General features: G+C 36.3%; 1 protein-coding gene across 1 annotated transcript in view; it reads right to left on the reverse strand.

The window, feature by feature from the left end:
• HDAC9 (histone deacetylase 9) overlaps positions 1-26,302 on the reverse strand; it is a 908,040-nt gene that overhangs the window by 181,202 nt on the left and 700,536 nt on the right. Inside the window, exons 20-21 of the mRNA XM_077757662.1 lie at positions 2,136-2,191; positions 1,804-1,891 (exon numbers count right to left, since the gene is read on the reverse strand). Of these exons, the coding sequence (XP_077613788.1) occupies positions 1,804-1,891; positions 2,136-2,191 (144 nt within the window). The remainder of the gene's footprint in view (positions 1-1,803; positions 1,892-2,135; positions 2,192-26,302) is intronic.

Below are 26,302 nucleotides of genomic sequence, written 5' to 3' on the forward strand. Positions count from 1 at the left end.
AATATAGAAGAATATAAACATTAGATATTTAATATAGATATATATTATATATATATAAAAACCAAATTTTATATATAAATTCTGTGATGTACAAAGTATCACAAGCAAGGCATTTCAGCTTTTAAGTCTATTGTACAATTCACTACTTTAGAATCTGGATATCACAAATGTGTTTTCAAAGGGACCTTAACATTTAGTGATTATCTTCACAGAATCATAAAATGTAGCAGGGGAGATTCCTTAGAAATTAATACTAAAAGAGTTTTAAGGATAGGACAAACAGTTTACCAGTCTCCTTCCTGGATAATTTTGACAAATTTTAAAAACTTAGAAAAATGTTCCTACAATTCTTGGTCTTAATCAAGTTTTTGGCTTATCTTCATGGTACTAGAAACATATTAAATTACTTTTTAAATTTGCCATCTTATAAATCACATAAATCTATAATTATCAATTATTGAAAATGTCATTTTGTGTGTACATGGGAATACAAGTACTGATGTTCTAAATTTTATAATTTTAAGACCTTTAAGACCTTGCTGCTGTAGTATATCTAGATCTTCAACACATTTCTTTAATGGTGAACTATGACCTACAGTGAAACTCAAGTGTATTTCGAAAATACATGGAAAGTTTTCAGCACCAAAGTGCTTGTGGGAAGGCTACCATACAGTATGTGTGTCATACCAAGCATTAGAAATGGTTATCAGCCTTTCATTCCTTTTATCTTCATTTCAATTTAACTAAGTATTTCTTCACATGGCTTTGTTCATGCTTTCTAAAACCCTTTAGTGTGCTTGCTTAACTGAATCAGAGGGCTGGATGGTGAGGCCACGACTTCCCAATAAGATTTAATTATGAGTGCAGATATGAACAAGATTTAGACTATTAAGCCTTGCACTTCAAAAAAAACTTTTAACATATTTTGCCTTTAAATCTTTTATCACCTGCAAAAATTAATTAAGTGCAGATGTAGCAGGTTCGCTTTGGATGCCAGGGTTCATTTCCTGTCTATGCTTTGTCAGACAACCTATTACACCTCCTCGTGAACTGGAGGCAAACTGAAAACGGGGCTCATAAATCACCAGTCAGTTTTCTTTCACCCTTTCCTGGGTTGGCCTTTTTGTATGGGGCAGATCTCCAGCTCATTATTCATGAATATACTATAGACAACATGCCAAGTGTCATCTGCATTTAAACAAACCATTTGTTAAACAAATTATAACTCTATTGTGTAAGAATGCATTATGTTAAAATGCAAGACTAATCTAATGCCTCTGACTTTTAATCACTCAAGGTTTCTGCCGGGAGTCATCCCAAACTGGCATACATGATCTGAGATCTTTCAGAAAGAATGACATGCTGACTTGTTTTAATAATACCACTGTTGCACAACAAGCAACATGATTGCTAACCAGGGGAAGTGGCCAATTGGTTACCAAAGCAACAGCATTCTTTCCAGCACATCTGACTATTTAAAGTCTATATTCTGCAGGGAAAAGTAAATTCAGGTTCTGTTGGGTTATTTTAACTGTGGAAGTATCAATTCATTTAAGGATCATAAAAGTTGCCCTGATCTGCGCCTTCTTCTCATTAAATTGCAGTTAACACCATGAAAGTGAAACGTGAATGTTTATGGTTTCAGAACTGCAATCCCGAATTTAATGAGTTTCCACATTCAAAGGAAACGCACCCTTCAGTTGTTTGCAAGTGCTAAAAGCAGGACAACGTAACAAAGAAATACAAATTCATTCCCTTTTATCTAGAGTCACTGAAAATGCAGCTCTGGCCAGGAATACATACCAGATCTACAATCAATATCTTGCTTATATTTAGCTGGTCTCTCAAGTATTTGGCGGTAATTGCAACTGAATTAAAAAAGCAGAACCCCCTGCGGAATAGAGAAGAACAGAGAAATAAGAAAGCAAATCAGCCAGGAAAACCATTATAAATAATGTTCAGAGCATTTTTTAAAATGCTATATGATCTCTGAAGCCATAAATCTGCTTCTGGGAGTACCTTGCAAGATTTTTCAGTCCATCTGCTAACAATTAGAGGCTTCAGAGACATGCACAGGGCAGGTGACCGCCAGGAACCGTGGCGCTTGGAGATGGGCAACAGTCCCTGGTACTTACATGGCTGTGGATTCTTCAGCATGATGGCCTGGGGGCCTTACAACAGCAAACCCATTCTGTAAAAACAAGACAGGTTTTCAGTGATCAGATATGGGAGGATGGCTTGCATCTCCATGTGCTACAGAGCATCAGGCACACACGAAAAGATTCAAGGGTGTAAGAAGTTTCAGAGCTTGATTTCTTACCCCTATTGTCAGTTCACAGAATGAACAGAAACAATATATATGATCACATTTTCTCAGGTCATGTCTCAAAAAGAAGGCTCCCACAGAGCCAGGGGAAGAACAGGGATTTGGGAGTTGTACCTAACTGGTAAATATGCAGGTCAGCTGTTACCCTAGCATAATTCATTTTCAAGAACAACTTCTTATTTTATGACAACAACATCCTACAGAGTGAGAAGAAATTCACTCTTGGTGCAGGTTTGGGTCAAAATTTGGAAAGACAGGGAAGATCCAAAGTAAAAATTCTTTAGCTGGATACTCTTAATGCTTATTTCCATTCCATTGTCAGCAAAATGATAAATTTATACTCACACACTCACATACACACAAAAGAAACCCCAGAAAGGTGAAAAAGAGAACAATGGAAAGCCCATATTTCTTCCAGTCTATAAATTCAGCTTGGATGACTGCCAAGACTTGCAACTTTATTGGATTCCCTAAGTCAATTTCTAGCCCACATTCTGGAATTTTATAAAGAATTCCAGGGCTGAGTAGCAATCAGATCTATCCATGATCAAGGAATGCCTTAACCTCCAGATTAGTTGGAATGCATCACGGAAAGCTGAAGTAACTCCAGCATGAAGGCAAGGAACTATAAATCCTTACAAAGCCAGCATGCTCAGAAAAGTTGGGTTGCTTAATGTGAAAAAAAAAAAAAATCATTCATCAGATGGTTCACACCACCTTTCACTTAGGTATGATTCAAGTACATACTCAAAAGATATTTCTTTAATATAGAGACCTAAAACTTTTGACATAATTTTAATATGCCCTAGGGATATTTTTTAACCAAATCTTACTACTATCGTACAGATAATATCAAAAAATAATTTATTCCTAGGACTTTAAATATACATAAATTTACATAAATTTTCTAGAATGTTATGGTAAACAAAATACATTGAGTTAATTTGCTATATATTTTGATGAGCATATACCTAATGATCATCTCAGAAACAAATTAGAAGTCAAATAAATCATTATCAATTACAAATGTAGAAATGGTGGTAAACATATTTCCTTGTATTGTTCTTTTTTTTTTTTTTTTTTTAATTTCTAGGAGAGAGAGACAGCATGAGCAGGGGAGGGTCAGAGACAGAGGGAGTCACAGACTGAAACAGGCTCCAGGCTCTGAGCTGGAAGTCAGCACAGAGCCCAACGTGGGGCTCGAACCCACGAACCGTTAGATCATGACCTAAGCGAAAGTCAGACGCTTAACCAACTAAGCCACCCAGGTGCCTCTCCTCCTATTGCTCTTAAGGTACTTACTATCTGTCTGGCAAAAAAAGACTAATATGAGAGAACTATTAATGAACCACACAAGACTGAAGAGACCGAAAATTTAAGATTGTAGAGTGAGGTCTTAGTGTGCTATTGGACATCTGAGGATAGATAAAGTAAATATTATGATAGGTGCAAACATCCTGTTTGGTAAAACAACACATACAATACAAGACAATATAATAAGCATGTAATGATTTTCTGTAATTGGATTCACGATACTAATGATCTTTTACAATTCAATTAAAAGTAGTATGTTTTACAGGTAAAGGGCATGGACAGACAATAAAAAGAAGAAAAAAATTCACTGATCAATAAGAAAAAATATTCAACTAAATCAATTATCAAATAAAAGCAAACTAAATTCTAATAGAAAAATATTTTTCCACTCAAGAAATTGGAATTTTTTTTCAATACTCTATACTGACAATGGAATGGGACTTTATACCCTCATAAATGCCGCTTAGAAGAAGATAATATATTATAGCCTTCCCGAAAAATAATCCATCTCTATATATTTAAAGCCTTTAAAAACCATTTACCTTTTGAATTACTAATATACTTAATGGATTTTTGCCCTAAAGGTGTTGTGAATTTTGTAGACAAGTATTTATATGGAAGATAATGTTTTATTTACAATAGGAAAAAAATGGGAATTATCTAAGTTAGCTAATATTAGAAGAATGTTTAAATGAATCATGGTACATCTATACCATGGAATATTAGACAGTCATTAAAATGTTACTATGAATATTAAGTAGAACACAAAGACATCAACTTTGGGAATATTAAGTGTTAAAAATAATAGACACAGTATGATATATCTGAGTGATGGTATCATGTAGGTTAGTTTAAATTTATAATTTCATGTCTTTTCCAAATGGTTTTACAACAAATATTAATTATTTCATAATGAGAAAAAAATAAACCAAAGAGAAAGTTGAGAGATAGATTTGAATTGGTCTTATAGGAAGAACTGTGTTCACAAAGGTAAAGAAATTATTTAAAGGGTATTTTGGGCAAGAGGAAAAATAGGGACAATGACTCAGAAGAAAGGATTTTATAAAGTATTAAGTACAAATATTATACTGTAGGTAACAGGAATTTAAATAAAAACGTATTTAAATATTTAAAAAAGTATTATGTACAAAAACAATCAATCTGAATAGAAATCATGTTAAAGAACAGGATGGAAATAAAATCACATAAATAATTAACTAGACTATAGAGGGGAAAAAAGCAGAAGAGAATTGAATTCTATCTTCTCTCATACAACCAAATCCCTTGAAAGAGGGGTTTGCCTTTCACTTTATAATCTTCCACAGTAACCTCCACCATTCTGCTTAACTGCTTCTGAAACTGCTTGATTTGGGGTTGAAAATTATCTTGCAATAATAAACACTTTCTTAGGCATTATGGTCCATCCAAAGCTTCCCTGTGTTCTTATTAACAGCAACCTCCCTCGCATTTTCCATGTTTTTTATGAGTGCCCCTCTTTCCTTAGCTGAAGTCTAGCAGGGCTGCTTCTTCCACAATTTGTTCAAGTAGTAGCTGCTTCTCCTCTCACACCTCGCAACCCTGCATGCAGTACAAGAGAGAGCTGATGTTCTCCTTGTGTTTTACTGCTACTTTGAACGTATAAAGACTGCTGCATCCACCCCACCTCCCAATACTTCTTGTAAAAAAGGATTAGATCATACACAGAGAGAAAAGATAAACACAGTAAGATGGCTGAGACTGAACGCTGTGGCACTCTGACTCCCTTTGCCTCCTGTTATAGTAGAGGAAGTGTTAGCCCTCCTAAAATCTATTTTACCACCTGTGGTTAGGATCCCACTCCCTCCTACTTTTTCACCATCATTTATGTTTTTCTCACTAACATATTACATTCATATTAAAGTCCAAATTTATTATATATTACATTATATTATATTACATGTCATATATGTCATATTATCACATATTATATATATTTTCCTATATATTATATATTTCATATATGAGATTTAAATAAGCTCAAGTTACCACCATATTTAAAATACTACATATATATATATATAAACCAAAACCATACAAATATACACATTTATACAATATTCTATATACCTCCATCCCACTGATCCCTCCAACTGCCACACTTTTCTTCCCTTTTAGCAAGCAAATTTTTTGAAATGGTGGTCTACCTTTCTGTCTCCTTTCTCCTTGTCTTCACCTCTTCCTCAATTACCTAGCTCTAATTTATTTTCCACTTCCTTAGTCCAGTAAGTTTTTACTAAGGTTATCAATGGCTTCCATGTCACTAAATCCAAACACATTTTTATGCTTTCAGCCTACCTGGATCCTTGTCAGTTTTAAATGCTATTGGTTATATAGTCTTTTCAAAAACACTTTCTTCTCTTAACTTCTATGATTTGATGCTCCCCAGGTTTATTTATTTCTCTTTCCATTTCCTAATGTTTCCCTTGAGTGTTGATACTCATCAGCTTGCTCTTTAAATAATGAAATTACTCAGGATCCAGTCTTAGACTTCTCTCCTCTTTCCACACTGACCTTGGAGTCAATGCCACCACTCTTGTGGATTCAACTACCACCCATCATCAGATACTTCACAGATTTCTCTCTCCAGGATAATCCCACCACTGAACCAGAACAAAATATGACTGCATACTTAATATTTTTACTTAAATACTCACTTTAAAGTTCACCTCACATTCAATACATCCATGATCAAACTCTGGATCTTCTCAAACTTACCAATGATAACATGATTCATCCAGTGGCTAAAGACAGAAACCAATAAGTTATCCTTAATGGCTCCATCTCACAAGCCTTCCTCAATTTAATTTTAATTCATGACCAATTGCTGTTGATTTTCCTTCTAAATATCACTCAAATCTATGTACTTATATCTGCATCTACTCCTTGAATATTTTACCCTTTGAACTTCCATCTTTCTCTCCATCACTCCTCCAGTAAATATTCTTATTGATTCCAACATCCATATATATAGACAGTCCATTCAATATCTTGGTTTCTCAGTTCTCTAAGTCCTCGCCTTCAATGACTCTGTCTTCCATTTACAGTCATACTCCTAGACTTTGCCATTACCAGTGAGACATCTATTCCATAATCTCAGTGTCAAACATCCTACTCCACTATAATCCTATTTTCCAGTTAATCCACCAAGTGCACGAAGACTTTCAATCCACTGACCTTATTTAACTTATACTATCCAGGAGCACCTAGGTGGCTCAGTTAGTTAGGCATCGAACTCCGGCTCAGATCATGATCTAACAGTTTGTGAGTTGGAGCCCCACATTGGGTTCTGTGCTGGCAGCTCAGAGCCTGGAGCCTGCTTTGGATTCTGTGCCTCCCTTTCTCTTTCCCTCTCCTGCTCATGCTCTGTCTCTCTATCAAATAACTTATGCTATCGAACATTCATCCCTATCACCATGTTCAGTACACTCCTTATCTGGTTAGACTTCAGGGTCCATCATTATATTCACTTCCTTGCATATATTTTCAGATATCTTGTCCCCTTTTCCCTCCAATTTACTCCTGTGGTGTATTAGTCTTCTCAGGCTGCTATAACAAAATACCATAGGCTGGAGGGCTTAAACAACAGAAATTTCTCTAGTTCTGGAGGCTAGAAGTTGAGATTAAGGTCTGGCAGGGTTGGGTTTGTGTTAGAACTCCTCACAGCCTGTAGATGTCTGACTTTTTCCTAGAGTCCTTATGTAGCCTTTCTTCTGAGTGAACATACACAAGGGCAGAGAGAAAGAGAGAATTCTAATAACTCTTATTCTTCTTACAAGAGCACTAGTCTTATCAGATTAAGGCCCCAACACTATGACTTCATGTAACCTTTATCACCTCTTCACAGACCCTTTCTTCAAAGACATTCCTGCAGGGCTAGAATTTCAACATTATAAATTTTGGGGGTACAAACATCCAGTACATAAATATTTCTAGTTCCCTTTGTCCCTTTCTTCCTTCAACATACTCCACTGATAAAATTATAAAACTAATTAAATACAACTCTTATCTGCTCTGTTCCTGTAACTAAGCCTACATAAAAGCCTCAAAACTGGTCTTCCTTTAAAGTCCTATTTACAAACCTCAGATAGGCTCTCCATAATGCCTAGCATACTACATTCCTTGGCCAATTAAGTCTCATTTCAGAAAAGTATTCCTACCTTCTTCTCTGTCTTCAAGTTTCCAGTAACCCCTGCTCACTCTTGACCCTTGCTTAGCTTCTTCTTCACTTAAAAAGAAGCAATTAGAATAAAATTTCCTCATCCTCCCATAATCAAATCTAATCATCTATTCCAATCGAGTGCCTGATCCTATCTAAGAGTAATTAATTCTCCTGTGCATTTAATCCCACCCCATTTTATCTATTCAGAAACACTAACCTATAGTTTTACCCTTTCCTTCTTTTTTCATCATCTTTTCTTCATACTATATTGTTGCCTTGCAAGTAAACAACACATTTAAGTCTCTCCTCTTAATTAAAACAAAATAAACAGTGGCATCTGGGTAGCTCAGTCAGTTGAGCATCCCACTCTTGATTTTGTCTCAGGTCATGATCCCAGGGTCATGGGACTGAGCCCCACATCAGGCTCCACACTACACATAGAACCTACTTGAGATTCTCTCTCAGCTTCTCTCCCTCAGCTCGCACTAATTCAATCAATCAATCAATCAACCTAAATGACAATAGTATAATGCTATCATATATAATACATAATAATATAATGCAAATAAAATATGATAAATAATAAATTCTAATATTTTATTGCTGATTTAATCCTAACAACTCTTGTGGGGAGATAACATTATTATCTTCACTTAATAGATGAGGAACTCAAGACATAGAAAAGATTCAAGAGCTTGCTTAAGCTTCATACCTAGCAAGTGAAAGATCTGGGATTCTACCTCAGAAGATCTGGCACCTGAAAACAAGTATTTAAAACTAGCCACGCTGTACAAACTGGCCTTGCTCACTTTTCAGCTTCATCCTGCACCACCATCCACTTTGCTTTCTCCATCCTGGCCAGTCGCTTTTTCTTCCCTTCCAGGATGCTGGTTCCCTCTAGCTACAGGCCTTTGCACATGATCCTACTTTGGGATGGAATGTCTTCTATTTATATATTCTCTCCATTCACCTGGATAACACCTCCTTATCTGCACATTTCAGTTCTAACGCCACTTCTGCAGAGAAATCATCTCTGAGCCTCAGTAGGTCAGCATCAGTTTCTTCTGTAATATGCATTTAGAAATCTGCCAACCCTTGTTTTTGAACTCATCTTAGTTTGTAATGATGTAACTCTTAGTGTGATTATTTGTTTTATACTTTGGTTACTGTAACTTATATAATTAATGTCCCCACAGTGAGGTTACCCCTTTATGATTTGGCTTACCATTTTATCATCTAGACTTACACAGTGCCTAACAGATGGCCAGTGATTGGTAAAGAATGATTACATAAATTAGTGAATAGATATCTCTCTGGCTTCTACCTCTCTGGTCATTCCTTTGATCTTCTATTGGCTGCAAGTTCTTCCTTATCTCAAAAGTCCCAACTTTTGCATCCCAGTTTTTTTTTGTGGGAGATTGCCTATTAAGACTTGGAAGCCTCAGGGTTCCTGGGTGGCTGAATCAGTTCAGTTGGTTAAGCACCCAACTCTTGATTTTGGCTCAGGTCATGATCTCATGGTTCTTGAGTTTGAGCCCCGTGTTGCACCCTGCACTAACAGTACAGAGCTTGCTGGGGATCCTCTCTATCTTTCTCTTTCTCTGTCTCTTACCCTCTCTCTCAAAATAAATATAAATAAACTAAGAAAAAAAAAAGGCTTGGGAGCATCTTTTTTCTTAGAAACACATAAACTATTTTGTTCTCTACAATTAATGGAGTCTTTGATTTGATGTATTGTGCAAATGTGATTTAAAATGACACTATTTGGGGAGCCTGGGTGGCTTAGTCGGTTAAGCGTCCGACTTTCGCTTAGGTCATGATCTCGTGGTTCGTGGGTTCGAGCCCCACGTCGGGCTCTGTGCTGACAGCCAGCTCAGAGCCTGGAGCCTGTTTCAGTCTGTGACTCCCTCTCTCTGTGACCCTCCCCTGCTTGCGCTGTCTCTCTCTCTCTCCTAGAAATAAATAAAACATTTAAAAAAATAAATAAAAAATAAATAAAATGACACTATTTTTCTGACAGTAATCTCAGATTTACACACTGGATTATGAGCCTCTTAACATAGAATTTGCTTTGTATTTTTCTGTACTCTTTATTGTCTGGCAAAGAGATTTGTGTATGGGATACCACTTGAACCAGGGTTTTTGTGGCTCAAGAATATATATAATAGAGCACCTGGATGGCTCAGTCAGTTAAGTGTCTGACTTGGGCTCAGGTCATGATCTCATGGTTCATGAGTTCAAGCCCCATGTCAGGCTTGAACATGTGTTGATAGCACAGAGCCTGGAGCCTGCTTCAGCTTCTGTGTCTCCTCCTCTCTCTGCCCCTCTCTCACTCACATTCTGTCTCTGTCTCTGTCTCTGTCTCTGTCTCTCTCTCAAAAATAAACAAATATTGAGGGAGGAGGCAAGATGCCAGAGAAATAGGGACTTCCTTACTTCCATCTGCATCTCTCAAACAGAGAAAGCCTGAAACCATAGGACACTGAACCTCAAGAGTCTGGGAGGAAAAGAGACAGAGTCCACTAAGAAGACAGCCTCAAGAAAGAAGCCAAAGTACACACGGTGGAGAGTCCAAAATATCACTACAAGTAGGGAAATAAAATAACCAAAGTCACATTGACAGAGACCAAGGGACACCATAAAAAGAACACTTCCTGAATGGATAGAGCCTAGACAGTCACGAGTCTCCTTTAATCTAGCAGTACTTGTAGGTGCAGAGTGCATAAAAAGCTTTTAAAACATACAAGAGACAGAAAACTAGCCAAAATGACGAAACATAAGAATTATCCTCAAAAGAAATTCCAGGAAGAAGTGACAGTTAAAGAATTGGTCAAAACAGATATAAGCAACATAACTGACCAAGAATTTAGAACAATAGTCATAAAATTAATCGCTGGGTATGAAAAAGGCACAGAAAGCATCAGAGATGTTATTGCTACAAACATTATAGAACTTAAAAATAGTTATGATGAATTTAAAAATGCTATAAATGAGGTGCATAATAAAATGGAGGTGACCACTGCACGGGTTGAAGAGGGAGAGAGAAGAATACGTGAATTAGAAGACACAATTAAAGAAAAATAGGAAGCCGAGAAAAAGAGAGATAAATTGATCCAGGAGCAGGAAAGGAGAATTCAAGACCTGAATGATGCAATCAAAGAAAACAATATCCTTATCATAGGAATTCCTGAAGAAGAGAGACGAAGGGGCTGAAGGAGTACTTTAACAAATTATAGCCGAGACTTCCCCAATCTGGGGAAGGAAACACACATTGAAGTCCAAGAGGCACAGAGAACTGCCCTCAGACATAACCTGAATCAATCTTCTACATGACATATCATAGTGCAACTGGCAAAATATAAGGACAAAGAATTCTGAAAGCAGCTAGGGATAAAAGTTCCCTAACATACAAATGGAGACCTATCAGAGTAGCTGCAGACCTATCTGCTGAAACTTGGCAGGCCAGAAAGGAATGGCAGGAAATCTTCAATGTGATGAACAACAACAACAACAACAAAATATGCAGCCAAGAATCCTCTATCCAGCAAGCCTGTCATTCAGAATAGAAGGAGTGATAAAGGTTTTCCCAAACAAACAAAAATTGAAGGAATTCATCACCAGTAAACCAGCCCTATAAGAAATCCTGAGGGAAACTCTATGAGGGAAATGTTGCAAGAACACAAAGTACCAGAGACACCACTACAAGCATGAATCTTATAGAGAACACAATGAATATAAGCCCATATTTTTCAATAATAACACAATGTAAATGGGCTAAATGCTTCAATCAAAAGACATAGGATATCAGAATGGATTAAAAAAAAAAAAGATTCATCTATTTGCTGTCTACAAGAGACACATTTTAGGCCTGAGGAAACCTTCAGATTGAAAGTGAGGGGATGGAGAAATATCTATCATGCTACTGGAAGACAAAAGAAAGCTGGAGTAGCCATACTTCTATCAGACAAACTGGACTTTAAAGTTAAGGCAGTAAAAAGAGATGAAGAAGGGAATTATATAATAATTACAGGGTCTATCCATCAGGAAGAGCTAACAATTATAAATATCTACACCTTGAATTCAGGAGCACCCAAATACATAAAACAAACACAAACATAAACAATCTTATGGATAAGAATGTGCTCATAGCAGGGGACCTTAATACTCCACCTGCAGTAATGGATAGACCAACTAGACAGAAAATCACTAAAGAAACAATGGACCAGAATGACACACTGGATCAGATGGACTTGACAGATATATTTAGAACTCTACATCCCAAAGCTATGGAATTCACTTTCTTCTCAAGTGCACATGGTACATTCTCCAAGACAGATCACATACTGGGACATAAAGCAGCCCTCAATAAATATAAAAGAAATGAGATCATACCATGCACACTTTCAGATCACAGTGTTATGAAACTTGAAATAAATCACAGGTAACAGTCTAGAAAGCCTCCAAAAACATGGAGGTTAAAAAACACCCCACTAAAGAACTAATAGGCCAATCAGGCAATTAGAGAAGAAATTAAAAAATATAGAAAACAAATGAAAATGAAAATACAACAATCCAAATTCTTTGGGATGCGGCAAAGGCAGTCCTAAGAGGAAAGTACACAGCAATCCAGGCCTATTTCAAGAAACTAGAAAAAGTGCAAGTACAAAAATCTAACAGCGCACCTAAAGGAACAAGAAGCAGAGCAGCAAGAACACCCCAAAACCAGAAGAAGATGAGAAATAATAAAGCTTAGGACAGAAAGAAACAATATAGAATCCAAAAAAAGTTGAACAGGTCAATGAGACCAAGAGTTGCTTTTTGAAAAAATAAACAAAATTGATAAACCTCTAGCCAGGCTTCTCAAAAATAAACAAACATTAAAAGAAATGTCTTCAATGACTATTTCTCAATGAACCTTTTTAATAATTAACTTACTATATACTTTAAAAGTTCAATAGTCTACTAGCCTGTATAACATTAAGAAAACCTGAATATAATAAAGGATCAGATGCTCAGTTTATTAATTTCTCATCTAATGCTAACAAAAATAATCATTTTCATTTCATGAAAAAATATTCTGTTTTTCAGACCTTGACGTTTGTATGATGTCTTTACCTAATCTCCCTTTATTTTTGAGCATCTCAGACTATAACAGTAAAACCTACACATTCATATCTTTTTAATTTTTTTCTCCTTTACTTCATAAAACAACTCCTTGATGTGTATTTTATTCAAACTTATGAAGACTAAGTAGTTAATCTAAGGAAACAAATGCTGAAGTATTTTTCTGTAACTTTGTATCAATTTAACGGAGGTATATTGTGTCTTAATAATCTGATTTTAAAAATCTCCTTCAAGTTCTAAATTCTCTTCAGTCATGAACATTACAAATCAAAAGAGCTTTGGCCATAAATTAGTTACTAATGGCAACAATGTTTCCAGAGTGTATTCACATCCATATTTTTGCTGCTGTTGTTGTCTAGATCAGTATTATGGATGCTTCTCCTTGGTTAAAGAGAAGGATGTGTTCTCTGATGCCATCATACGGGGAAATTCAGGAGACTATCTGCTCCCCAAATATAGCCATAGAAAGGGAACCTATGACATTGTCTATATGTAAAAATGGATTTGAATGAGAGGGAAAGGAATTCAATCATTTTAGACTACAGATTATTTTCATAATACATGACATTTTTATTTTCTGGTCAAATTTTTCAAAATGTCAAACTCTGTATATTCTTTATATGCATAGTGAAACCCTCCCCAGGCAGTAAGTAAATCACTAGAAGCACTTTAAAGGTTTGGGGTTTTGATTTGTTTTGTTTTACCTCACCTAACCAATATTCGAATTCATAAGCTCAGTTTCCCCTGGCATGTTTGGAAACTGAAAATTTGGAAAATGTATAACAATCTGATTGTTTCATTTGTTGCATTCATTAAGATGGTCTCATGGACAAGAGAAATACATATTTTTATTTTTCTAACATCCTCATGGCCAAGTACGTACTCAATGGATAGTAAGAACCATTAGTAATTGCAACCTATACAGAGTAATTTAGGTTTCAGAAATCATGGAAAATAAGGGCCTAATCACCACTGAGGAGAGTAATGTAGCAACTCAAGGACACATTATATAAAAGAACTAGCCAACACATATAGAATCCAAAAGAGAAAAGTAAAAACTATTTGTACATTTTCAAAAACATTAAATAATGACCTAGAGATAAACTATCTGTAATATAGCCTCTAGTCCCATTAGCAACTTAATAATTTTGATTTACTCTTTATAAAAACATAACTGCAGTAGANTAGAAGCTTTTATTAAAATATTAAATATTAATATTTAACTAAATATTAATATTTAAAGCTTTCACTTTTTACTTTTACCTTTCATAAGATTTTAAATGTAACTTTTTGAAAGCTATAGGAATTTAATATTTAGTTAAATATTAATATTTAACATTAAAACTTTTACTTAAGATTTTTTCCTTTTTTTTTTTTTTTACAAATAGTTTATTGTCAAGTTGGTTTCCACATAACACTCAGTGCTCATCCCCACAAGTGTCCTCCTCCATGCCCATCCCCCCTCCCCCCCACATCCATCAGTCCTCAGTTTTTGTCAGCATTCAAGAGTCTCTCATGGTTTGCCTCTCTCCCTTTCCCCCACCATTTCCGCCCTTCTTCTCCCCCTTGTTCCTCCGTCAAGTTCCTCCTAATCCTCCTATACGTGCAAACATATGATATTTGTCCTTCTCTGCCTGACTTATTTCGCTCAGCATAACACCCTCAAGGTCCATCCATGTTGCTACACATGGCCAGATTTCATTGTTTCTCATTGCCATGTAGTATTCCATGGTATAGATAAACTACATCTTCTTGATCCATTCATCTGTTGATGGACACTTAGGCTCTTTCCATGTTTTAGCTATTGTGGAGAGTGCTGCTATGAACATTGGGGTACATGTGCTCCTATGCATCAGCATTTCTGTATCCCTTGGGTAAATTCCTAGCAGTGCTATTGCTGGGTCATAGGGGAGTTCTAGTGTTAATTTCCTGAGGAACCTCCACACTGTTTTCCAGAGGGGCAGCACCAGTTTACATTCCCACCAACAGTGTAGGAGGGTGCCCGTATCTCCACATCCTCGCCAGCATCTAGAGTCCTCTGATTTGCTCATTTTAGCCACGCTGACTGGCGTGAGGTGGCATCTCTGTGTGGTTTTGATTTGTATTTCCCTGATGAGGAGGGATGCTGAGCATCATTTCATATGTCTGTTGGCCATCTGGATGTCCTCTTTGGAGAAGTGTCTGTTCATATCTTCTGCCCATTTCTTCGCTGGATTGTTTATTTTCAGGGGTGGAGTTTGGTGAGTTCCTTATAAATTTCGGATATTACCCTTTATCTGATATGTCATTTGCAACTATCTTTTCCCATTCTGTCAGTTGTCTATTAGTTTTATGGACTGTCTCCTTTACCTTGCAGAAGCTTTTAATCTTGATGAGGTCCCAATACTTTATTTTTGCGCTTGATTCTTTTGCTTTTGGGGATATGTCAAGTAAGAAATTGCTGTGGCTGAGGTCCAGGAGGTTGTTTTCTGCTTTCCCCTCTAGGGTGTTGATGGTTTCCTGTCTCACGTTCAGGTCCTTTATCCATTTTGAGTTTATTTTTGTGTATGGTGTGAGAAAATGATCTAGCTTCATTCTTCTGCATGTTGCTGTCCAGTTCTCCCAGCACCATCTGTTNTCTGTCGTGTTCCTGATCTCAGGGAGAAAGCTCTCATTTCCCCTTGGAGGATGATGTTAGCTGAGGGCTTCTCATAGATGGCTTTTACGGTATTTAAGTAAGCTCCTTCTACCCCGACTTTCTCGAGGGTCTTTATTAAGAAGCTGTATTTTGTCAAATGCTTTTTCTTCATCTATTGACAGGATCATATGGTTTTTACCTTTTCTTTTGCTGATGTGATGTATCACATTGATTTGTGAAAACTGAACTAGCCAGGAATGAATCCCACTTGATCTTGGTGGGTAATTCTTTTTATGTGCTGCTGGATTCGGTTTGCAAGGATCTTGTTGANCTGGCCTCATGATGTAGAGTTCTGATTATATCTGTCAGATCCATCTGGTCCAATGTGTCATTCAAGTCTATTGTTTCTTTAGTGATTTTCTGTCTGTTTGATTTATCCATTGCTCTAAGTGGAGTACTAAAGTCCCCTACTATTAGCACAGTCTTATCTATAAGATTGTTTCTGTTTGTGATTGTTTTAAATATTTAGGTGCTCCCATATTTGGTGCGTAGACCTTTATAATTGTTAGGTTTTTCCTGATGGATCGACCCTATAATTATTATACAATGCCCTTCTTCATCCCTTGTTATTGTCTTTAATTTAAAGTCCATTTTGTCTGATATAAGTATAGCTACTCCAGCTTTCTTTTGACTTCCCGTAGCATGATATATATTTCTCCATCCCCTTATTTCAATCTGAAGGTATCTTCCAGTCCAAAATGCATTCCTTGTAGACAGCAAATAGATGGATTTTGTTTTTTATCCATTCTGCTACCCTATGTCTTTTGATTGGAGCATTCCATTCAGTGTTATTATTGAAATATGTGGGTTTAGAGTCATATTGTCACATGTCACATGTCCTTTGTGGGATTCATTCTTGTGGTGATGTCTCCGATATCTTGCATTCCTTGCAACACTTCCCTCAGAGAATCCCCCTCAGGATTTCTTGTAGGGCTGGTTTAGCAGTGACAAATTCTTTCAATTTTTGTTTATTTGGAAAGACTTTTATCTCTCCTTCTATTGTGAATGACAGGCTTGCTGGATAGAGGATTCTTGGCTGGCTGCATATTTTTTTGTTGTTCTTCACATTGATGATCTCTTGCCATTCCTTTCTGGCCTGCGAAGTTTCATTAGATAGGTCTGTCACCACTCTGATAGGTTTCCCTTTGTATGTTAGGGCCCTTTTCTCCCTAGCTGCTTTCAAAATTCTCTCTTTGTCCTTATATGTTGCCAGTTTCACTATATGTTGTGCAGATGATTGATTTAAGTTACGTCTGAAGGGAGTTCTCTGTGCCTCTTGAATTTCAACTTCTACTTCCCTCTCCAGGTTGGGGAAGTTCTCTGCTATAATTTGTTCCAGGACTCCTTCAGCAGCGTTCCCTCTCTCTTCCTCTTCTGGAATTCCTATGATAGGGATATTGTTCCGTTTGATTGTATCACTGAGCTCTCGAACTCTTCTTTCATTTTCTTGGATCAGTTTATCTCTTTTCTCAGTTTCTTCCTTTTCTATAATAGTGTCTTCTAAATCATTTATTCTCCTTTCTGCCTCTTCAATCCGTGCATTGGACGCCTCTAGTTTATTATGTATCTCATTTATCCCATATTTTAGTTCACCATAACTATTTTTAAGCTCCATATTGTTTGTAGCCATAGTTTCTCTGATGTCCTCCATGCTTTTTTTAAGCCGGCGATTAATTTTATGATTATTGTTCTATATTCTTGTTCAGTTATGTTGCTTATATCTGTTTTCAGTAGTTCTCCAGCTGTCATTTCTTCCTGGAGTTTCTTTGGAGGAGAGTTCTTCCATTTTGTCAGTTTGGTTAGCTTTCTATCTCTTGTTAATTTTAAAAGCTTGTTGTACACATGGCCCTTGCAAGTTCTGCTGTATTAGAAAGGGCTCTTTTGACTGTTCAGGGCCTGTCTGTTCAGGAAGTGTTCTTTGGATGATGTCTCTTGGTTTCTCTTGTTGAACGTTTCGTTATTTTGTTTCCCTACTGGTAGTGGTATTTGGGACTCTCCACCATGTGTAGTTTGGCTTGTTTCTTGAGGCAGCCTGGAAAAAGAAAACAGACAACCCACAGAGGGAACACAGGTACACAAACGCACAGACAAAACCAATAGACACGCAAACCCAGGCTCATGTAAAAAGTTACAACAACAACAAAACAGCTATCTGGAGGGGATGGGCGTGGTTTGGTGTAGGCAGGTCTTGTCTCCACTGTGTCAGCTGGCCTCCCTGAGGCCTCTCCTTGATGGTTGTGGGGAGTAGAATGGCATCACCCCAGTCCGTTCTCAACCAAGCGTTGCAATTCACTTCTTCGGTCTGATCTCCCTGTGCTGAGGATGTAGCCAAGGTGTGCTGAGTTCTATGCCCCACACCCCACCTGTTTCCAGGTCCCAGTCTGCAGGCTTTGTTATACTGCCCTGAACAGTCCCACAGGTCTGCTTCCCTGTTGCCTGGGGGTTGAGTAGGGGGTGGGGGAAGTGTCACAGCCTCAGATCCGCCAGGGTCAAGCAGGGATACAACCGGAGTGCGTTTGGGGGAACGTAGCAACTTCAGGTCCGCAGAGTCCACGTTGGTGCCGCCGCTTCAGCGGGCCGCTGTCGCGCGCCGCTGCCACTTTACAGGGCACCGGCACCGCTTCACCGGGTCGCCGCCACTGACACCGCTTCAGCAGGCTGCTGTCGCATGCGCTGCTGCAGCTTCACCCAGTGCCGGGACCACCTCCGCAGGCGTTGCTGCCAGTTCACTGGGCCGCTGCCGCCATGGATGGTGCCGGGGGCACGTGGCAGTTCAGATTTTCCTGGGGCCTTCTGGGACCAGGGCACCTAGTTTAAAGTCAGCACCCCAGCCAGAGCTAAGAAACACTGTCTTTCCAAGCCGAGGTTTTTTCTATTCTCCAGGGATGGTTCTATGAGCAATCTCAGCTTTTCTTTCCTTTCCCCTGGACTCGCAGCAGCTCGCCACCATTCGCCGGTTTATCACTCACCACAGCTGCACGCAAGCCTGATTCCCACCCCTCCCTCCATATCTCTGGGTCCCATCCCGCTTTTATCTTCCCCAGTTCACACTCACGCACCTATGAGGTTTCCTTCCCAGTGTACTCTGTCTCTTTCTCTTCCCAAACTCCTGTGGCTCAGTGTCCTACGACTTCAGGCCTTCTCTATTTGAGAGATGGGTGCAGGCGAAATGCACGGAGCTCCCTACTTCTCCGCCATCTTGCCTCCTCGCTTTTACTTAAGACTTTAAATGTAACTCTTTTTGAAAGATATACGAATAAAAATCAAAGAAATACATCCTGCTTAAAAAACATGTCTTATGTATAATGTAACTGCCTACTATCCAAAGACTAATTGTGCATGTCAAACCAGTTGATTGGATTCTGTTTTTAAAAATTCTCTTTCAGTGCACTACTAATTTAGAACTCAGTAATTACCTCCCAGTGTCTGAATATTACTACTAAAGTATTTCTAAATGTACTTAAGTATCAATCCTCAGTGAAATACTATGTATCAAAATCAAGCACAGCATGGAAAAGCTCTACAGCATGTATGTCCAAATAAAGATGTGATGGTTGAATTATTACTTCAATACATTTTCTGAATTGGAAATTCATATATATGCAGTGGTTTATGTGCTTGAAATATTTCAATAGAAGCCAAAACCCCAGCAACTCCATATTCATACTGATGCATTATCAGTTTTGAAAAGACTTTAAGAAACATCCCTTTACCCATATATTTAAAAAATAGTTGGAAATATTTTAATCTACTTTCCTGTTAAATAATAACTATAATTATCAAATATATTGGTGAATAAGCTATTTGGTGCTAGTAAAAAGAAGTGCTGAAAGCAACCAGAATCTGAAATTTAGTCTATGCTAGGCTAGCACAACTTACCTCCCAACGAATCTGTATGCTCAGAAGTACTCTTTTTAACATCTCAAGAAATATGCTTGCCAAGTGTACAAGTCTTTTATATGATCGATCGAGATTAATAAAAATAAATCAGGCATTGGCTGGCTTGACACATTTTAAAACTTATTTATAGTAATAAAATTTTGGTTCTTTATAGTAAGTTGTACAGAGGGAAGAAGTCAGAAACATGGTAAAGATATAATACTTCTGCAAGATTTACTTGTATAGAAGATCCTAATGTTTTTGTATTATAGTAAAATTCTGTTTTTTAAAAATCACTGCTTGAAGTGAGTATGTTGTCTGCTGGATCCTGTTTTGGGTGTTTTAACTGTGGTATGGGTTATTATTCTCTTCCTTCCTTCCTTCTTCCCTCCCTTCCTCTCCTTTTCTTCCCTTCTCTCTCCTTCCCTTCCCCTCCCCCACTGCCCCCGTTCCCTTTTCTTTTTTTGGTGGTGGTGGGGTAATAATATTTGTTGTAACAGGATTTAAAATATAAATAAAACTACTCATCTTGCTACATTAAGCACTTTATAAGTACTCCCTTCCCTCTGACTCAGGTAAAGTGGAATAAGGAAAAAGTGTCCATCAGAATTTTCTAGCACCTTGTGAAATCTCTATGACGGTTCATGTGAACTTGTGGACTCTGTTCCCCCGTCCAAAATGGTGCTGGTTACAATTAACATAGTGGTATGAAAATCCATTCTTTCAGCTGAAGTTGAAAACTGTTCAATGGAAAACTGTTCACAATATATTTGTTGATATCACTGAATGTTAAAATTTGGGGTGAAAGATCATACAATACTGTATTGTAGAACACTTGAACATTAAGTCAGTAGGTATCTCCTAATAATATCCAAACAACTTATAAAATTTGACACTGAAATTCATAAATCAAGGTCAGTCTTCTGGGTTCCCTTTAACTGAAATTCACTGGTATTCTTAATATTTTGAAATATGCCAATATAGTCCTCAAAACCAGTTAACTTCAGCCTTAAAAAGGATTTTCTAAAAGGACAGCTTGCTTTAGAATCAATGCTATTAATCTACAGCTTCTGAAGAAAAGGAAATTTCAAAAAAAAGTTTGTCTCTTACATACTAGAATCTGGGAGGCTAAAGGAGGCAGGGAGATTTGCCAAGAAAACAATAAGGGACATATGGGAATACCATTTTGTTTCTTTGAGTGAGCTCAAAGGAGCCAGGAAAACAGGAGCCCAGCATTAGCAGTGTAACTGAATGGTGGACCCCAAAGCATATGCACAGCTGCCAGCCCTGCTCCCTGAAGAATCCAGAAGGAAGAGGCTTGATGACAGCACTGGAAAACAGTTCTTAGGAAGGCTGGCATTTGTGGCCCATAATGCCTACAGCCTTAAGGCTGGCAAAGATGTGGCTATAGATAGGAATAAACAAACTCATGAAAAACCAGTCTCCTGCTAGAAAAGATACAAGGCATTTGATGGTTCTTATATTACACATAACTTAGGTTGAGCCCTGTATGAAAATCATAACAATAGATCCACTATGAAGAATTTTCTATTGGGAGGTGGGAGGATCATCAGGTGAGGCTTTGTAGGGCAATAATAACTGACTAAAAGCCATTTGTTTAACAATCAGCTGACACAATTATGTGGAAACTAATTTGACAATAAACTATTAAAAAAAAAAAAAAAAACAATCAGCTGACACAAGGTCCAACAATTTAATTCCCTGAACTTTTTGAGACATGACTGGTTTTGGGCCCACAATGACCAAAAATCAGATATTTTTCATTGTGTGAATAGAGCCTCAATATGAAAAACTTCTGAAAATAAAAAAGGAATTAGGGCAAAAGAGTTTTTGGGTTTGTTTTCCTTTTAAGAACTGGAAAAATCATGATCATAACCTTCTGTGAGGATAATAGTACAATAAAATGTCATTATAATAATAGTAATTATTATAGGATATTAAAAAATAGTAAGTGCATAATAATGACCAAGATCTGATAATAAATTACACTGTGGGGGCGGGAACTATGTCAATAAATGTATCATGGCTAAGATCACATTTGTCATTATATTTACATCTTACCACATTAGATTTTCATTCAATCAAGGGTGGTTCTAATATTCTTAGTATCTTCTGGTACATGCATATATTTATTCAATTAGATAAATGAAATTTCAAAAACTTTAAGAGTAGCAATATACATTTTATAACTATTACTCAAATGTCTGGGTGTTTAGGTAGATACTTTTTAAATTAGGTCATATTATTCTTAATCTAATTGTAAATTTTAGTCCTTCATTAAATTCTAATTCTCCATGACTATATACTATAACAAGGGCACCAGCAATTAAATTTGTCAGGTCGGCCAAAAGTAGGTAACTGAATCAAAACTTCAACCAAAGAAATTAAATTATGTAACATGTGCATAACAGCATCGTGTGGAAAAAAGACCTAATCAAACAAAAATATTTCATTTTACAAGTTTATATGTGTGTGTATTAATGTTACTGCAATATAAAATTACAAAGGTGTAAAATACTTATGTTCTTTAAGTGATATGAGTGATTTGGACACTGGTAACAAAAAGCAAAACAATGTCTTTTGCAGAGATTGAAACAAGGAAGAAAGTCAACATCTTCATTAGGAATAAACCAGCAGGTATCAAAGTTAATATTTTAAAGGTAGCAAACACAAATAAGTTGGAATACTTTTTCTATTATAAATTATTTATGCTGTATTTTAAATATTGAAGTGACAATATAACAGGATAAAATGTAAGTAAATGCGAAATTTGAGCCTGGAATTTATTTTAGAAGCGTTCTTTGACAGCCAAGTTATTTTTAAAATATCCTTAGAACTTTGACTAAAAGTCTAGAGTAGGTGTCAAGGACTGAGAAAAAAAGCTCAGCAAGGCTTAGACGGGAGAGAGATACAGATAGAGTCTGAGGGCAGACTGGCAATTTTTAGTCAGTATAAGCAAAGCCACATACAAGTAATGAAATATGGGCAGCCCAAAGTCAAGAACCAAATGGAGAGGGTGAAAATGGGCATACCCAATTACCATGGAGGAGGCAGTTAAAACTACAAACTAGAAATTGAAATATTAGCCATCAGAAAAGCAGGTGCTAAAATAAAAACCTACAAGGAAGCAGATTGTGTAGTGTAACACCATAGGCAGTCCAACTAGGCAACAAGTCCTAGTTCCTGAGCAAACAATATGAGTAACAGGTAGGTTCACCTTTTACCTTCAGTCTAAACTAATTTAAAAGTATGCAGAAAAGTTGAAACCCCTGGTATGAAAGATGAGAAGCTCAAGAACAAGGCGTTTTCCGTAAGAGTAAACATGTAACTGCCAAGGTTTCTTCCTTTTTCTGATGTTTTAAATATCCATTCACAGTGGACATCCTGAGAGAATATTAGTAACATATTTGTTATTTAGTTTATTTAAGTTGAAGAATCAATTAAGAGAAATAAATTAATGTGCCCCTGTCTAATGTCTAAGTGTCTAAATATCTAATTAGTGACATTCATCCTTTATGAGAATGAGAGAGAAAATTTGTACCAGAAGAGAACTTCAATGTACTCTCAAAAATATACTTGTTTTGGAGATCCACACCTGATTAGAATGAAAAAGGATGTACAAGACTTCAGTCCTGCAAAAGTAATAATAAATCATTGAACAAACAAAAAACCATACTTTTCTTTAAACCACTGAAGAGCATTGGACAGAAAGAGGTTTTAAAAGAAATCAAATCCCAGAGAAAGAAGCCCTTTCTAGACTCTACTGATTTTTAAACACAATGCCTAGTATATAATCAAATATCACAAGACATGCAAAAAAGCAATTAATAAGTGAAAAATATGGTAACTGAAACATACCCACAAGTGATTCAGATATTAGAATTATCAAATAAAGATTTTTAATAATTACAATAGACATGTTAAAGAATTTATAGGAAAAGAGATGAAGAGAAATAAAATGTTAAAGAGGAAATTTTTGAAAGATATATTGAAGTTGAAAAAATAACTAAAAGGAAATCTTAAAAAATAATAATACACAGTGTGAAATGAAAAATTATTGTAATGGGACTAATGGCAGCTTGGATACAACAGATGACAAAAACAACAAAATTAAAAACAGGCCAAGAGAAATTATCCAAACAGGAATAAGGAGAAGAGAAAAAGACTGAAGAAAATCAAGAGACCCTCTAAGAATACTGGTAAGTGTGAAATGATCAAATTAACATGTGATTCTGCAGCAGGATTCTCACACACAGAGTTATAACACCAAGGCTTTTTAATTTCCAGGAAGTAACTAACTATTCATGCCGGCACTGCTCAGTTGGGTTCATACCCGAAGAACTGAGCACCAAACATCACGTGGCATAGTCTTTTATACATTTTCTATTTCTCTGACTCCCATATATGGTAACACACACAAACATGTAGTCTGATTAAGTGGGCTCAGTTTACAAGGTTATGAGGGATACTGTCATGTAGGCACATAGTCATGTTACCTAGAGGTTTTTTTTTTTCCCCTTTTGTCTCTCTTTTTTTCCCCCCTCTCTTTAGGGAGGGAACCCTACCACAATTGGACTGTAAGAAACAGATGATATAGAGAAAGGGATACATAAAATATTTTAAGAAATATTACCTAAGAACTCTCTAAATTTTATCAAAAACCGCAAGCCACTTTAGACAATAAACTCAATGAACTCAAGCAGGATAAAAACAGTGAAAACCATACCTAATCACAAAACTACTAAAAAAGAGATAAAGAGAGAAAAAAAGACACATTAAATCACTAAATACAGAGGTCAATTATAAGAGTAATAGATGATTTCTCATTAATTAAAAAAAGCAAAAAAAAAACAATGGAAGGATATCTTTAAACTATAAAATAAGAATCAACATAAAATTCTATGTCAAATGAAAATATCATTCAAAGATTAAAGGAAAAGAAAAACATTTTCTTACAAACAAAAGCTGAATTTGTTGCCAACAGAACTTCAATACAAGGAATGCTGAAGGAAATTCTTTAGACTGAAAGGAAATGATACCAGATGGAAGTCTGGATCTGCCCACATGAATACAGAGCACCAGAAAGATTAAATATACAGGCAAATATAGAAGTTATTTTATAAACTATCTTTATACTATATATGTATATGCACATTCATTCATTCTCTCCCTCTCTGTGACACACACATACGCACATACAAACATACCCTTTAAATTTTTTCAACTACTGAAACAATAGTAATGGTAATTTGTTGTGGAGATCTATAATATGTGGAAAAGTAAAATATCTGATAAAATAATACAAAAGATAGAAGGAGATAAAGAGAATTACACTGTTATCAGTCTCAATTAATGTAACATGATTCAAGTAACACAAAGCTTATTTTTCTGATGCTAGTAGAATTCAATTTCACATCAATTATCGACAGATATCTGCAAAAATCCTGAAGCAGACATTGTGTAACACTCTTAGAAAGTATATTAAGGGCACCTGGGTGACTCAGCCAGTTGAATGTCCAACTCTTGGTTCCAGTTTAAGTCATGATCTCATAATTTCATGAGTTTGAGACCTGCATTGGGCTCTGTGCTGCTTGAGATTCTCTCTCTCTCTCTCTCTCTCTCTCTCTCTCTGCCCCTCCCCTGTTCACGCTCTCTTTCAAAAATAAATAAACTCAAAAAAAAAAAAAAAAAGAAAGTACATTTCAGATGCTCTCACCATAAGAAAAAAAAAATGGTCTGAACAGAGAAATTACTGACAATGAATCAGTAATCAAAAACTTCCCAACAAACAAAAGTCCAAAACCAGATGGCTTCACAGATGAATTCTAACAAACTTTTAAATAAGAGTGAATATTTATTCTTCTCAAACTATTCCAAAAAATAGAAAAGAAAGAAAAACTTCCAAATTCATTCTATGGGCTCTGTATTACACAGAAACCAAAACCAAACAAAGACACTACAAAAAAAGAAAATTACAGGCCCGTGAACATTGATGTAAAATCCCTCAAAAAAAAACCAAAACATTAAGAAGCCAATTGAATTATTCATTAAAAATCATTCACCATGATTATCAAGTAGAATTTATTCCAGGGATGCAAGAGTGGTTCAGTATTTGCATATCAATCAACATGATACATCAACTTAAAAAGAGAAAGGATAAAAACCTCATGATCATATCAAGAGACACATTTGACAAAATATGACATATATTCATGATAAAAACTCAAAAGAGTAGGTTAAGGGCAACATACTACAATATAATAAAGGTTACATATGTAAAACCCACAGCCAACATCATACTCACTGGTGAAAAAAGGAGAGCTTTTTCCTCTAAGATTAGGAACACGACAAGAATGTCTACTTTAAAAACTTTTATTCAACACAGTACTGAAATTCCTAGCCAAAGAAATCATCCAAGAAAAAGAAATAAAAGGCATCCAAATTGGTAGAGAAGAAATAAAACCTTTACTCTTTGCAGTGACATGACATACTGTGTTTAAAAATAACCCTCAAGACTCCACCAAAAAATTATTAGAACTGATAAATGTATTCAATAAAGTTGCAGGACACAAAATCAATATACAGAAATCTTTTGCAATTATATATACTAATAATGAAGTAGAAAGATATTAGGAGGAAATCCCATTTACAACTGCACCAAAAAGAATAATATACCTAGCAATAAACCTAACCAAGCAGGTAAAAGACTTGCACTCTGAGAACTATAAAATGTTGAGGAAAGAAATTGAAGAGGACACAAATG

Source organism: Crocuta crocuta, unplaced genomic scaffold (genome assembly GCF_008692635.1).
Source record: "Crocuta crocuta isolate KB4526 unplaced genomic scaffold, BGI_CrCroc_1.0 scaffold62, whole genome shotgun sequence".
NCBI classification, from domain to species: Eukaryota; Metazoa; Chordata; class Mammalia; order Carnivora; family Hyaenidae; genus Crocuta; species Crocuta crocuta.